The sequence below is a fragment of the Protopterus annectens genome, chromosome 7.part0, assembly GCF_019279795.1.
Source record: "Protopterus annectens isolate FY-2018-M chromosome 7.part0, PAN1.0, whole genome shotgun sequence".
Lineage (NCBI taxonomy): Eukaryota > Metazoa > Chordata > Ceratodontiformes > Protopteridae > Protopterus > Protopterus annectens.
In genome coordinates, this window is record NC_056739.1 from 1,283,423,091 (window position 1) to 1,283,440,472 (window position 17,382).

The 17,382-nt window shown below is 37.7% G+C and overlaps 1 protein-coding gene across 2 annotated transcripts in view; it reads left to right on the plus strand.

The window, feature by feature from the left end:
- FRMD4B (FERM domain containing 4B) overlaps positions 1–17,382 on the plus strand; it is a 2,055,076-nt gene that overhangs the window by 779,259 nt on the left and 1,258,435 nt on the right. For both annotated transcript variants that reach the window (XM_044077901.1, XM_044077900.1), the window contains exon 5: positions 16,808–16,892. In XM_044077901.1, coding sequence (XP_043933836.1) covers positions 16,808–16,892 — 85 coding nt within the window. The remainder of the gene's footprint in view (positions 1–16,807; positions 16,893–17,382) is intronic.

Genomic DNA, 17,382 nt, shown 5'->3' on the forward strand with positions numbered 1-17,382 from the left:
CGCACATTATTAGGGTGTTTGGTTGAACCCTAATATTTTTCAGTGTATCAAGAAATGAGAAGTGGGAATCCTGGGGCATGGTGGGGGATCTGTGGCAAGCTACAATTTGGATTGCAGTTTTGCCCAGAGTTAGTTCCATTTGGATAACCTCGGATGCATTATGCTGCACAACTAGCCTGGAGGTGTGGATATCCTTAATGAATATGGACACGCCTCTGCCTTTGGTGTTCTGGTCCAGGTTAGATGGCCGAAAAGTGTGGTATGAGTTATAGCCTGGTAATGCACGGGTGCTCTCTAGAGCCTCGAACCGGGTCTCAGTCACTGCACAGATATTGCTGTTCTCCATTTTAAGGAGTGCCTCAAGTGACTGCATTTTGAGATTTAGACTTCTACCATGGAGTAGCATTACCCTCAGTTTTTGCTTGCCTGTTTCTGTTATGGTGGTGAATTTGTCATTTGAACCTTTAGGCACTATAGGGGCAGCAAAACCCTTAGCCAGTATCCGTAATCCCAGAGGCGAAAAGTGCAGGCCATCTCTGGCAAAGCATCGTGGTGTGTCGACCATGTCGTCCCAGGCAGACAGATACTGGATCCCCTTAGAATGACACCAGAAGCTTAGCCAATTGTTGAAGCCAATCATTTTGTCCTTGTACTGCGGTATCATTCTGGGTGATGGCAGGATGCAACTCAGAGCTAGGGTCATACCTGCCTGGGCTACAAGATGGGAGAGCTCTTCCATGTCTCTTTTCATGTAGTCCAGGGAGGTACGTCTCAGGTCGTTCACACCAACATGGACAATGACAGAGTTATATTTGTACTTGTGGAGTGACCTGAGAGCGTGGGTTATGTGGTGGATCCTGGCACCTGACAGGCTGCTGACAGTAATCGTCTCCCTGTTTAGCCTGGTGAGTGGGACGTCAGTGTGCCTGACTATAGAGTCACCTATGACTAGTGTGTTGGGTACGTTGTTTTGCCTTATGGACTGTGGTTTATTGGCACACTGAGTCTGTGGGCTATGTGTCATTTGGGTTGTGTTGAGGGGTGGAGGCTGCTTGCATTTCTGCTGTGGAGGTCTCTTTTGCTTGACCAGATTATTATTGAGAGCCTCTGTGAATGTTTTTGTGTTTCTATGTGTGGATTTTGGTGGTGTAGGTTTAGTGGGACTATGTATTGAGTGTGGTGTGGTGCAAGTGTTTACCTTCTCCTCTTGACTGTCAGGTTCAGTTGTGGTTGGAGAGAGCTTTACCTCCAGTTTGGCTAGATAAGTGCATCTCTCACAGGTTGTGGTGTTGGGTCGTAGGAGGAGAGGGTTGTCTGTGTACATGAGGCAGTTGCTACATTGCCCCAAGATGCCCAGATTCATCAGATAGACAGGAGAGAACACTGGGAGCTGACCCTTGGACATGCCTGAGTAAAAAAACTACTTTCTTCTAGACAAGTGAGGAAAGTGAGTATAAGAGCTGTTTTTCTGTAAGCAAGTGAGGAAAGTAAGTACAAAACCTGTTTTCCTCTAGGTAAGGAGGAAGGTTGAGTGCTGTAGTAATTTGTAGCTTATTTAGTGCTAACAACAAGTTCTGAACAAGGACTGAGCATGAATATGCAAATTCAAGTGCTAAAACTAAGAATCTGTACCTGGATCTTGTGGTAGATAGGCTATCTAGTGCTTAGAGCTCCCACTGATAAGCTAGAATTCTTCCCTCCAACACAGAAAGGCTTGGGGAGCTCAGAAGCTTACAAACAGTCCTGGATACAGCAAATCTGTATCTGGACTAGACTAGTTACAGGAAAGATGAGAAACAAGCACAAATGTGGGCTTTTAAACCAGTAAGTTGAAAGAGAAGGAAAAACTGCCAAATGGCCAATAAACTACAATTTCTGGGCCAGAAGCCACTCTTGTGGTAGATAGGCTACCTAGTGCTTACTATTCCCACTGATAAGCCTGAAGGCTTCCCTCCAACACAGAAATGCTTTTGGGGCTCAGAAGCATACAAACAGTCCTGGATATAGCAAATCTGTATCTGGACTAGAGTAGTTACAGGAAAGATGGGAAACAAGCGCAAATGTGGGCTTTTAAACCAGTAAGTTGAAAGAGATGGAAAAACTGCCAAACAGCCAATAAACTACCATTTCTGGGCCAGACACCATTCTTGTGGTAGATAGGCTACCTAGTGCTTACCAGTCCCACTGATAAGCTAGAAGGCTTCCCTCCAACATAGAAAGGCTTAGGGGGTTCAGAAGCTTACAAACAGTCCTGGATACAGCATACCTGTATCTGGACCAGACAAGTTACAGGAAAGGTGGGAAACAAGCACAAGTGTGGGCTTTTAAACCAGAAAGTTGAAATTGATGCAAAAACTGCCAAACAGCCAATAAACTACAATTTCTGGGCCAGACACCACTCTTGTGGTAGATAGGCTACCTAGTGTGTACCACTTCCACTGATAAGCTAGAAGGCTTCCCTCCAACACATAAAGGCTTGGTGGGCTCAGAAGCTTTCAAACAGTCCTGGATATAGCCAATCTGTATCTGGACTAGATTAGTTACAGGAAAGGTGGGAAACAAGTGCAAAAGCAGGCTTATAAACCAGAAAGTTGAAAGAGATGGAAAAACTGCCCAAATGGCCAATAAACTACAATTTCTGGGCCAGAAACCACTCTTGTGGTCGATAGGCTACCTAGTGCTTACCACTCCCACTGATAAGACTGAAGGCTTCCCTCCAACACAAAAAGGCTTTTGGGGCTCAGAAGCATACAAACAGTCCTGGATATAGCAAATCTGTATGTGGACTAGACTAGTTACAGGAAAGGTGGGAAACAAGCGCAAACACAGGTTTTTAAACCAGAAAGTTGAAAGAGATGGAAAAACTGCACAAAAGGCCCATAAGCTACAGTTTCTGGGCCAAAAACACTCTTGTGGTAGATAGGCTACCTAGTGCTTACCACTCCCACTGATAAGCTAGAAGGCTACACTCCAACACAGAAAGGCTTTGAGGGCTCAGAAGCATACAAACAGTTCTGGTTACAGCAAATCTGTATTTGGACTAGACTAGTTATAGGAAGGGCAGGAAACAAGCTTTAGAACTTTTTTTTTTGGAAAGTGGGAAGGGAGAAAGGAGAAACAGAAGATAATTCAAAATTAAGGACCTAAGTGGCTTGCCCTTCACAAATTTTCTCTCTGTATTAGGTAATGTGAGCTAGTGACACTAGACTGGAATAGAGCTGGGATACAGCTGAACAGATGGGACTGGTAGGAGTGTCTGAAGTCAAAGTAATATCTCACTGTACTCGGTTGAGTGAGCAAATGAGATAAACCCAGGAGGAGTGTTCAAACACAAATTTACAGGAGGGGTGGGCAATTGCAAAGCCATAAAGATTAATACCAGAACAAGAACAAGGAGGGCAGGCGGGAAACTAACTGCAGAGACAGAGAGAGACCACAGTATTCTATGAAACAATTAAATAGAAAAATAAATAACTACAGAGAGACACAGACCACAATATTCAATGAAACAAATAGACAAAAAAATAAAATGCAGTACAATCTTTAACACTGCAAGTTTGTACTTAACTCAACTAGTAATGCAGTTGATTGTAGGTATGTAGCAGAAGCCAAACAACTCAGAAATTGAGCAGTAATAAAGTCAAAGATATGTGACTAACACTTATAAATAACAGAGAAACCCTCTAGGCTAAGAGTTTAACACTGAATATCAATGAAGTGAAGCACAATAGCTCCCACTAACTGCAGAGACAGAGAAAGACCACAGTATTCTATGAAACAATTACATAGAAAAATAAATAACTACAGAGAGACACAGACCACAATATTCAATGAAACAATTAAATAGACAGAAAATAAAATGCAGTACAATCTTTAACACTGCAAGTTTGTACTTAACTCCGCTAGTAATGCAGTTGATTGTAGTTATGTAGCAGAAGCCAAACAACTCAGATATTGAGCAGTATTTGTATCTTTTCTTGTGGAATTATTATGAATATCCAATGAAGGATATCTCTCAGTATAGCTATATTTGTTGCCAAGAGGGATGTAAAGGACAGCAAATACATATTTGTTTATTTTCAAGAAAATAATAAGATCTGCTAAACTGAATTTTGGTATTGGTTTGTTGTAGAGGGAAGTGTGGTAGTTGTTGGGAAATATTAAAACAATACCAACACCCTTCCTCCTTGCACAGGCATTACGGATGATATTGTAGCCTGGGTGTGTGTGTAATTTCTAAGTCATTAATTCTGGGTTTAAGCCAAGTTTCAGTTATAGTGAGATTGTCAGGCTTGCATTGGGTAATCCAGACATGTAGTTTAGTGGTTTTATTTCTTATGCTTCTAATATTTATGGTGGCTAAAGTTAGATTACTGTCTTTGCTCATCAGCAAGCAAAAAAGTTGAATATTGATATACATGAAACACTAATCTTTTTATAGAGATCTGCATGCTGAAAAACTTGTAAAATCACACTACATTATTTTATTTTAAAATTTTTCAACTGTGTTTCATAAATATGAAAAGAATATTTTTTCTTTTTTTTTTTGTTGAAAAATTTCTCTGGGCTGCATTCAGAAAGGGCCAACACTAGCAGTAATCCCAAAAACTGGCTGCTACTGCTGACAGCGGCCCTTTCTGATTTAGAGACAGGCCCATTGCAGTGATTCCATACAGTCTGTAAGATCACCATTATGAGCCGGCTTTGTGGCCAAAGTATATGCTAATAAGGCATTTCTGGGGAGCAGCCTTTGTTAATTAGCCAAGTGATCTCACATTGAAATGCCTGTGGTTAGGTATTTACACAGCAGAGTGAATCAAAGAACCACTTGGCTGGCTGAGATAATTAATTCAGCTAAATGTTTGTATTCACCCATAACTGTCAGTGGGTGAGATCACATTAGAGGTAAGTGCTGGGAAGTGTAGTGAACAGGAAGTGGTGTAGAGGAGTGCACGAGTGTGTATATGTGTGTCTCCATGTGTGAATTTATGCAGAAGGATGACTGCTCTTAGTTAAGTGTGTGTGTGTGTGTGTGTGTGTGTGTGTGTGTGTGTGTGTGTGTGTGTGTGTGTGTGTGTGTTTGTGTGTGTGTGTGTAATTGACTGTGTGTCTGCCTGGGTGGTTACAGTAGGTGATTTTGTTAAGGAATAGATACAGTAAGTGTGTGTGTGTGTGTGTGTGTGTGTGTGTGTGTGTGTGTGTGTGTGTGTGTGTGTGTGTGTGTGTGTGTGTGTGTGTGTAATTGACTGTGTCTGCCTGGGCGGTTACAGTAGGTGACTTAGTTAAGGGATAGATACCGCAAGTGTGTGTGTGTGTGGGGGGGGGGGTGTTCTGTTGTTCCTCTAACCTTCCTTTGACTAATGAGTAAATCCTGCAGTATGGGGTTACTAGACACTACGAATAATCTTCGAATATTATTCTAAGGTCACTTAAAAAGTTAACAGAACATCAAATTTGCAGCAAGAACAATGTGTGGGTTGGGGGGGAACACTTGACACCAGGGTAATCTTTAAATATTACTCAGTGTTCACTTAAAAAGTTAACAGAACAGCAATTTTGCTGCAGAAAAGACTTATGTGGAGGGTGAACACAAGGCATCAGGGATGTGACTTAATTCCTAACACTTTTAAAGAATTAGAAGAGGTACAAAGCATTGAATGTTGTATCACTCACACACAGAGTAGTTAAGACTTCACAGCTTTCGTCCCTTGCACCCACTTGTAGACACCAGGATTTTTTTTGTTGTTATTAAGGCAGACAGGTAATAGAAGAAAGGGGAGATTTAACCATGTACCCTCTGCCCATAAAAACAGGCCTTTAACAGAACTTTAGTTCTCTGCAGTGCCACTAGACACCAGCGATATACTTTAAATATTACCTTACATAACTTAAAAACGTTTCATTACAAAGGGGAAAAAGCTTTGATCCCTGTAACCTTGGCTCAGAAGGTAATTCATTAACAATTCAGGGCATTAGCCCTCTAGACTGAGGAGGGCTTGCATTATGTCTTGTTTTCTGAGCTGTAAGAAGTATTATTGACTAACTGTAATAGTCATGTGAGTAACGAGGAATAAAGCATGGGCAAAATCAGGGACACTTGTAAAGGATGGGTGTGTTTCTATTCAGGGAGGGCACTATACCTTTAGATGGCCATTTTGAAGACACCCAGACAAAGTCAGGAAGAATACTAGATAACACCAGGGATAATTTTGAAATGTTACTCAGAGTAACTTAAAAAGTAATACAGCAGCAGGTTTTGCTTCATGGTTTAGCAATGGAACAATAAAAGGAAAGAAACTCTAATGTCTGGCATTATTGCCTGACTATAATCATCCATGATTTACAAGTGGCAGGGAAAAATAAGAGGATGCATCAGGGACATCCTGTCAACTCAGAAACAGGTAAGAAGTATGTTAGTGTATGCATGTGTATGACTGTGTGTGTGGGTGTGGGTGTGTATGGATGTCTCTTGAGTGTGTGTTCGTATTTGAACATGTGCATGTGTCTGTGCATAAGAATAAGTGAGAGATGGTGCCTGTGCCAGTGCGATGCATGAGCCACCAAAGGAGTTTTTCACAGGAAAGTACTGATTAGCACTAGTCACAAAATCACATGATTCAGAGACATGCCGATTAGCCAATAATGAGGTCTATACTGATTTAGTTAACATCCCTGAATTGTATTTTTCATGATCGTGGAAATAGCCCCTTTAGTCCACAGCTTTTGTTACCCACAGTAGGCTTCTTTCTGAATCCCAGTAACTATGTATAAATAGGTTCATAGGTAGGTACTAGGCTATTGGCCCTAGGGCCTTTATAAGTCTAGCCAAACGGTACCCTGTCTTTTGCCACCCAAGAAAATTATTTTTCTGTGCCCCTGTCAAGTAGAGCCACAGAAGTGATCCCCAGGGTGAATTTCATATCTTCCATCCAATCATCAAGATTTTTGTTGAAGAGTGCTAATGAGGAGCTTTGATATAGATAGGTAGTTTGTTCCAGAGTATGGGAAGTCTCTGGGACAGGAATCTATCCCTCCAGCATGTTCTGTTTATTGTGGTGACAAGGTTTAGCATGTAGCTCGGAGGGATAGGATTTCTTTAAGTGGAGCATGTCCAATAGCTCTGGGTTTGACATAGCTTTGTATGTCATCATTCTGATGAAGTCTAAGGATGAAAACGCAAGTTATTGTTTTGTGGCGTTAAATAAATCTTTTTGGTTCACTGACCTGAAGAGGCATTTTGTTTGCTGGTTCTGCAAGTGCTTTGGTTTGTAGTGATTTTGGTACTGTTTCCAAGCACCTTTTCCTTCTCAGTTACGTTCATAGCTTTGTATGTTAGGCAGAGATCGCTTCTGAGTAGGCGATATGTGACAGAGTAAAGCTGAAGTTTTTTGAGACCGTCTTTGTAGGGCATCTGTTTGAAGCCAGTAATCCTCTTCGTGAGGTATTTCTGCAGCCTTTCCAGTTGTTGTAGATGTCTTGTGAGGTACATACCAAAAGGGGCGTTGTACTCTATATTGAGTCTAATGAGTGATGAGTAGAGGGGAACAATGACCTCTTTTTCCTGGATGAGAAACCTTTTGTGATGAGGTGTGCCATGTAGAAGGATTTCCTGACTAATGTGGCGATGTGATTATCAAAGGAGAGACTACTGTCCACCTGTGTCCCAAGGTCTCATCACACTTTTGGTGTTAAGTAGACTACCGCCTATGTGGTAGTTCATGGGTACAGAGTTTTTACCAGATAGGATGACAATGCACTTTTTGGCATTGAGCTTGAGGCCATGGCTTTCACACCAGGCATCTGTCTCAGTGAGGCTCTTTTTTAGGATGTCCACACCATTAGGAGTTTTGATTATGGCTCCTAGTTTGCAGTCATCTGCAAACTTTGTTAGCCAAAGACCTTCTGTGTTAGCCTGTACTTCAGAGAAGTTGATACCAAACAGAAGAGGACCCAGGACTGAATCCTGTGGTACTCCACTTATCACTGGTCTGAAGTTGGATTTAGAGTCTGCTACTTTCACAGTGTGGGTTCTGTCAGTGAGCCAGTTGGCAACCCAGCTTGTGACATAGGGATTTATACCTAGTTTAGTGAGTTTATCTATAATTCCAGAGTGAGGGATGGTGTTGAAAGCCTTGGTGAGATCTAGATAGGCTGTGTGAACCACCTTACCCTCATGTACGGCTTTGGTGACTGCTTCAAAGAAGTCTGTCATGTTTAGGAGACATGATCTGCCTTTTACAAACCCAAACTGGGCAGGGTCCAGAGTTTGGAGATTACCAGTGTCATTGTTTATAAGTTCCATGAAGATACATTCCATAGCCTTACAGACCAGGCACATCAGGCTAATGGGGTGATAGTTTCCGGGGTCTGTGCTGGCTCCCCCTTTGTGGAGTGGGATAACCGTTGTTGTGCGCCATTCAGAGGGCACAAAGCCTGAGGTGAGGCTATGACTGAACATGGTACATAGGTGGGTTGCCAGTTCTTTCTGTAGTTCATGTAGAACGCAGCCTGGGATGTTGTCAGGTTCCATGGATGCTGTGTTCTTGGCTTTGGAGAGTGTGTTTTTTACCTGTGCAGCCGTGATTACCGGAACTTTGCATTCTTCCGGTATAGAGATAGGCCTTTTAGGGGGTGAGAGAGGGGTAAAGTTATCACTGAACCTATCTGCCAGGATGTTGGCAATATTAGTTGGTTCTGTATATTTAGTGCCATTGTGCTGTAACTCAGAGCAGATCTGAGTGTTGTCGTTAAGATTCTTGACATAGCTATAGAATGCTTTGTGGTTGTCTTTAGAATCAGTGGCGATTTTGTTTTCGTAACTAGCTTTGGAGGATTTTATGAGGGATCTCAGCTTCTTACTGAGGCTGACCACGGAGTTCCTCCAGTCATGGGATTTTACTCCTTTTTGCAACATTTTCTTTCTTCTGTTGTAGAGTTTGTTTATGGCAGGGGACCACCAGATTGGCTTCCTTTTTTTGGAGGATAGCATCTTGGTTCTGTTAGGGATTGCGTGTGCTTATAAAGTGCATTTTTTTAGGATTCAGCAGTCGTACCTCTATTGTCCGTCAGCATGGGTGTCATGAAGTTTGCCACTTCTGTCTTAAGAAGCGTGAAGTTGGCTGTGGAGAATTTTTTTACGGCGGTAGGATGTGGGGTGGGATGTGGATGTCCAGGGATGTAGTGGGTTGGATGTGGATGTCTAGGGTGATTAGCTTGTGGTCGGATCTGACCAACAAAGAATTGACCTCTGGTGTGGAACGCTGGTTACCCATGTTGGTATTGACCAGGTCTAGGATATTGCTGCCCCTGGTGGGAGTGTGGATAAGTTGATCCAAGGCATTGGAATTTATGAATTCCAGAAAACGTTGTGCACAACAGTTGATACATGAGTAGTTTTCCCAGTTAATGGTGGGGTAGTTGAAATCGCCCATTATTAGGGTGTTAGGTTGTACCCTCATATTTTCCACTGTATCAAGAAATGAAGAGTGGGAATCCTGGGGCATGGTGGGTGATCTGTAGCAAGCTACAGTTTGGGTTGCGGTCTTGCCCAGAGTTAGTTGCATTTGGATAATCTCGGATGCATTATGCTGAGCAGCTAGCCTGAAGGTGTGGATACACTTAATGAATATGGACATGCCTCCACCTTTACTGTTTCGGTCCAGGTTAGTTGGCCAAAAGGTGTGGTATGAATTATAGCCTGGTAATGCATACCATAATTTGTCTGTGATATTAAAATCTATTGGCGTGAATACAACAAATAAGTCCAAAAACAGATAAAACATACCAAAAAATAACGCACTCTACTGACAAAAGAGCGCACCCTCACTAAAGATTGTAACTTTTTTATTCCAACACACAAACGATTAAGCTCTTTCATCCACAGGAATGTGGACTTTATTAGAATAATTACTACTAATTGATTACAACTTATATATGTATTTTTTGGTGCCAAAAATTCGCTGTTAAAAAAAAACAGACCCTACTTTTAATAGAGCAAACACATCAATTAAAACATATAAATGTAATATTAATCTATAAACATCCACTATATATATATATATATATATATATATATATATATATATATATATAAGAACATATTAAATACTTTGGACATAAAACATAAAAAATGAAAATATATATTTTAATATTTTGATGTATTAATATATAGTATTGTCGTAGATGAATGAATATAATATTAATGCACATACACTTAAACAATAAATTCAATCACAACACACCATAGCAGAATGTAATGTACTCCACTACTTTTTAAAAAAACAATTTCCACCTATATTCACATTTGTAAAATAGGCTTAATTGTTATATGGTCATTAAGACCAGGGATGTTTAAAACATCTGTTAACAACTGCCACTTAGTCTCCTTATACCCCAACAAAGCCTTATTTGTTATCCCCTCTCGGACCCATTTTGGTCTGTTCAAGAATTGCAAACTTAAATAACTGTCCTTCCCTCTTCACCTCCATGTGCCTATATAGAGCATTAGTCCTGTCTTTCTTTTTAATATTGTATAAATGATCATATATCCTATTAAGGCCTCTCTCTCTTTTACCAATATAGTAACATGGACAGTCCATGCACTTAGCCATATATACAACATATTTGGAATTGCAATTCCCCTGCATGAAGGTGACTTTGGTTTTGTTTACATTTTCTAGAACAACACCTTCATCTTCAAGTATAGCAAAAGATTGCCTGCAACATTCACATTTTCTAGTATGTTTATTGTTATGAAGTCTACTAACCCAATTATATTCCAAACTCCTTTTTAAATTATTACCCATTTTATAAACAAGAAATGGTGCTGACCCCACCACGTTCCTTATGTCGTTATCTGGCAATAAAATATTTCAATTATTAACCATTATCTGCTTTACTTTACTAACGTATGGTGAATATTCCAAAATACATGGTCTTTGATAGTTTGTTTCATTATTTTACATTTCTCTAGATATGGTTTCAGATAAATGTTTCCCCAGTATAGGTGGGTATTTTTTACCACATTCAACTTATAACATACATCTTAACGTCATCTAACATGTACATGGGGTACCCCCTCTGCTTAAACAGGGTCCATATGAATTCAATTTCCTTAACCATGTCAGACTGTTGAGAGGTCATCCGGGCAGCTCGTATACATTGCCCCTTAAAAATATTCTTCATTAATTTTCTGAGGTGATTACTAGTGTATTCAAGGTAACTATTAGAGAAGGTTTCCTTCCTATATATATTGGACTTAAATCCACAGTTAGTATGAGATATATATGTGTCCAAGTGTGCTATACCCCTAGTGTTGCACGTGTGGGTGAATTGTAAAAATGTGGTTGAATTATTGATGTAATTCATAAATTCTTCGAATAATTCATAGGGACCCTCCCACAATACGAAAATGTCATCCAGAAACCTGGAGTAATGTTGAATGCGCTTGTAAAATCTACTCTGAAAAATATGATGAGTCTCCCAGTCCAACATAACCAGGTTTGCGAACATGGGAGCACAAGCTGCCCCCATGACCACACCCCTGGTTTGCCTATAATACTCCCCTCAAAGTAAATAAAGTTGTTGTCAAGCACAAACAACATCATCTCCAGGATGAGGGTGACAAATTCCCAGTCGAAATTAGCATATTGTCTTGATACTATTGCAAAACCCATCAAGTCCTAACTGCTTAGGAGTGCAAGAAAATAAGTCTACCACATCAGTTGTGATGTAATACAGCCCTTCTTTCCAAACACTTGAAGTGAGGCTACTAAGAAATCACCACAAATCTTTCACCATATGTGGGATAGTCCCATAAATATTTTTTAACCATTTGTCAATGGCCACTCCCAAAGGGAATGTTTTAGAACAACTGTCTAATATAATTGTCCAAAAGGGTGGATTGCTGATGCTCTTATGTATCTTAGGTATGTCGACTGTTGTAGCCATAATTGGATATTCCACTTTCAGGAAATTATAAACCTCATTAGTAATACGGTTATCCAAAAGAAATTCCACTAAATACATGTCAATGTGCTTGAAAGCAACCTGTATTTCATTGACAGATACCGTTTCATAATTCCCAGAAGTCTGTAAAATCTCAAATATTTTGGCAACATACTCTAATGCATCATAAATCACAACCCCCCACCCCCCACCCTTATCGGGTTTCATGTTTGTGCATTAATATTATATTCATTTATCTGAGACAGTACTATGTATTAATACATCAAAATATTAAAATATATATTTTTTATTTTTTATGTTTTATGTCCAAAGTATTTAATATGTATATATATATATATATATATATATATATATATATATATATATATATATATATATATATATATATATATATATATAGTGGATGTTTATAGAGTAATATTATATGTTTTAATTGATGTGTTTGCTCTTTTAAAAGTAGGGTCTGTTTTTTTAACATTGAATTTTTGGCACCAAAAAATGCATATATATAAGTTGTAATCGATTAGTAATAGTTATTCCGATGAAGTCCACATTCCTGTGGATGAAAGCACTTAATCGTTTGTGTGTTGGAATAAAGAAGTTAAAATCTTTAGTGAGGGTGCGATCTTTTGTCAGTGGAGTCCGTTCTTTTTTGTCGTATGTTATCTGTTTTTGGATTTGATATTAAAATCTGTTAAAGTTATTTTGTATTTGTTGTTAATTTTTGTTAATAAATACTTTTTTAATATATTTTTGATATAAAATAGTTCATCCACCTAAAGCTCCAAACTTGTTTTAACACATGTAATGGTTATTGGATGAAGATTTTACATCCAAAATAAGTCATGCAAGTTTTTCATGTCTTCACAAACACACACACACACACACACACACACACACACACACACACACACACACACACACACACACACACACACACACACACACACACAAACAAGCAATTCCAGACTCTTTGCTGTAACCCCTCCTGCCACTTAATTATCTCATTTTGCAGCCTAGTTCTTGACTGTTCCCTAGTACAGTAAATTAGAGAGGATTAAGGTCAGTCAATAATGCTAGGCATTAGAGTTTCATATTTCTTATTTTTTGAGACTTACAAACTGAGACTGCATACTGCAGTCTAAAACATTAGTCTTCCCTGTCTCACTATCTCTGTGTCTCTTTTTCTCTCTGTCTCACTCTCTCACATGCACCTTTGTCTCTGTCTCTCTCTCTCCCAAACACACACTCAAGCACTGACCCATGTACACAAATGTCTTCTTTTTTATTTGTTTTTTTTTTCTTTTTTTAATTTTACACTTGTTAAACAGCAAATCTGCATTTGTTTATTTTTCTGTATATGGTGTCATGAAGTGTTTTTTCAGTGGGCATTACCTGTACATTAACACCCTGCTGGAGAACGCTCATTCTCCAGTCAGTGTGATGGTACACATATCACTCATTCTCTAAACTGTATTATCTTGTTCTCTGTTTCTGTGTTATGCATAAATATATATATTGTATAAATACATGACTTTTATATATTGACTTATTACAGCTAATGCCTATAGTACCTCAGTTCAAGACAGACACTATCTCGTGACAAGTAGATATCTGTTTGATGTAACAAAATGAGCTGATTGATACTGTGAGCTAGAGGTTCTTGTATTTTACTGTTATTAAGAGTCTCTTGCTGTCAAAGATCTATTGATGTGGAGAGCGCTATGTACTACTCCAACGTTTAGTTCCTGTACTGCCACTTAGTCTTTTTTTCCTTTTTTTTTAATTTCTAGTTTTGCTTTTGTTGCCTTTTGTCAAGTTTCTGCTTAGTAAACTCACCCACACAGCCAGCAGCTTTGAGTTAGGTAGGGTGAGTCCATGGCAGTCAGTTGAAAGTCAGTTAATGGAAAAACAAGTCTGTCACAAACAAAGTTTATCACCTTTTACCTGAAATCACACCTTTGTTTGCATAGGGAAAGTTCCTTACTGCCATATTTTTCCCCTGTACTCCTAAACTTAGTCTTAGGTCACGCTACCTCAGGGCAGGGGTAAACCTTGACTGCAATAATCTTCTTCAAGCTTGTGGTTTAGCAAAGTGCTCTCATGATACTTCAGATTCAGTCACCTCCCAGCAGTTATCTCTTCACTTAGGAGCATAAAACCTGTGGTCTGAGAAGGATACCAACAGAGATGTCAAATTGTTTAGTAACTTTAATAGTTGAAAACATAGGAATTATATATAGGAATACAGTGAAAAATAAATCCTGGAAGAATATGATGTGGTATAAGACAGAAAGAGAACAACACCAGGAATCTGTTGGCTAAGGAGGGAATGACCAAAAGGACCAAGAAAAAACAAAAAGTTTCAGTCTTCTCCATCTGAAATAAAATAAAAGGTTTTATTAATAGCAAAGCTTTCAAGACAACAATCTCTTCTTCAGTGCTTAAGTACAAGTAAGATAATTTAAAATTTATATAGAAACCACATGATCACATTACACCAATCAGAACACGATGTAATAAAACATTTTTAATTTAACAATAAAATATCTAAAATGAAATATACAAAGGCTTCATTCGCAAAATAGGCTTAATACTAACAGTATTATTTAAATCTGGATATTTATTTGCACTAAAATAATTTATCCATTTATATTTAATACGTTCTGCTCTTAAAGATATATCACCCCTTCTAATATCTGTTTGAAGGGTAGTAATTGCTGTAAATGTGAACACATGTGCAATCCCATTATCAATGACGTGTTTGGCTAAATCATTTGTGTTAATCTATCTGCATATATCTGCAATATGTTCAGATATACTTTCTTTTAACATTCTGTTCACTTTTCCCACATAAAAACAATTACATTTTTCACATGTTGCTAAAGATATAAAGTTAGCAATTATACAGGTGGCATTACAATTAAATGGGAACACTTTGCTAATGGATGCATGCATTTATTTTTCTTATTAATAAAACTACAGAACTGACAATTATAACATGGTACAGTAGATTTCGTTAAAATATTAAATGAATATAAAGGACATTTCTGTTATAGCAGACTTTTTGTTTGAAATTCATTTTTCTTATGTATAAATGTCAAGAGTATTAGCAACAATATTTTGAATCTCAGGAGTAGAAGTAAAAATAGACCAGTTATTACGAATAATATTTTTAATAAAATTAGTATGTCTGTTAAATTTTATGTACTGAATAGATTGGACAGAGTCCTCAGTTCTAGATGAAGGAACATCATCAGATAAAAAAGTAGGGTTTCACAGCACTCTTATATTCATTTATAATGCTTACATTATTTATTTATAACATTTTACCATAATTTCTACTACTAAACCAACTAGACATATTATCAATCTCTGCAATAAAATCATTATCTTTAGTATTTAATCTATCTGCTCTCAAACACTATCTACTATACTCTTATAAGTATACCTAGGATGCAGACTATTATAATCAAAGTGTTTACATGCTTGTACATCCTAACTCACCATTTCCATGTAAATTCACACATCTAAATAGTTTATAGACTTCATAGAGAAGGAAATCTTAACCTTATAAAATCAGTTGTAGTGTATAAAAATAAAATAAAACTATTTAAATTAGTCTAATTATTGTCCCATATTAAAATATCATCTACAAAGCACATATAAAAAAGAATACTGTCATACATAATATGATGCATTTTATTAAAATAGATTTATTATCCCAGCCAGATAATGTAATATTTGTATATGTATTAGCAAATAGAGTTCCCATTACTATGACAATTAGCTAATAATAAAAATCTTTTTCAAACAAAAATATTATGTGTAAGAATTAAATCCAATAGGATATAGATAGTTTCAATATCTCTATTAGAGTTATTAGTAAACCGAAAAAGATGGTTTCTCACAGCTTGTATACACACCTCATTAGGAATGACTGTGAAAAGGGATTTAACATCCAGTACCACAAATAAAAACAAAGTCTTTGTCGTATTACAGTACCATTTAGGTAATTTAGTAACAAAATCTCTGGTATCCTTGATATAACCCTTCACGTGGCCATAACGTCTGTAAAACAGACTCAAAATATTTTGAAGTAGGTTCAGTTACTCACCCTGAACTGGATACTGTATTACGTATGGGAGTGTATGAGATCTTTATCTTTCTTAGGTAGACCATAAATAAATGCTATCATAGGTTTAGAAATATACATATATATGTATAAATCTAATCTTATAGCATCATCCAGTTGTAAGTCATACGAGCAGCTCTTCACTTTATGTATTAATTGAGCAACAAAAAGTCCATCAACCTTTTTAAATATAAGGGCATCATGTCATAAATTGTTCATACTATTTACATTATCAATTTTATATAATATAACTATTGCACCTCCCTTATCAGCTGGTTTAATTACTATACCATCATTCAGATGCAGTTCCTTTAATGCCATGTTTTCATTTTTATCTAAGTTATAATGTTGATATTGACACTGAGTAAATCATATCATTGTTGCTCACACATATTCTGAAATGCAAGAAGTGGTTGACACATTGGAATGAAAATACTTTTACATTTCAACAGCAAAAATTTATTGTGTTCATAATTCTTGAAAAAATGTTTCAGAAAGAGAGTTTTGTGAGAAAGTTGAGAGAGTCAGTAAATAGATACTCTTGAGATCTGAACTACAATACAATGACTTAATATTAAAGGACATTGTGTATAGTTTTACTGTTACTCTAGGAATTGCAGAATACTTAGGAGTGAATACAAAGAATGTATGGTACTTGTACAGTTATTTTAGAAAGACCAAGATAAAATTAACTTTCTCTTTTAGGTTTTATATTGAAAACATTGCATTCCTGAAGGACAATGCAACTGTGGAACTATTTTTTCTAAATGCAAAGTCTTGCATTGACAAGGTAAGGAGTGTTCTCCTTATTTTAATGTTCTACAGGTTTTAAGATACACATTAACATGCACATTTGTTTTTAAATTTCACTTTCTGGAACACAGACACCTAATTACTTCCTATTTATGTGAATCGCTATCCTCTGCAGTGATATGCATCTTTGTTTAATTGTTGACAAATTGAAAGCCTTTGTGCTTAATTTACGTGAACCTATATACTTGTATAAGATAGCATTTCTGATGAGGTATTCATGTCTGCTATAGTCTATGAGCTAATTATCAGCTGGTGACTGTAAGTTCTTCAACAGAACAGGTTGCCTACAGACATGTGAACTTAAAGGGGGCTGTCAGATTATGTGGCCATTTTGTTTGTTTGTTGCTGAAGACACTCTTCAGAATACCTTTTCGGTGCAGAAGACAACCACTGCAAAAGCAGTGTACATAATATTCCAGTCACATCATCAGTCAGAACATGTTTTGCTGTGCATAATTCTCATAACC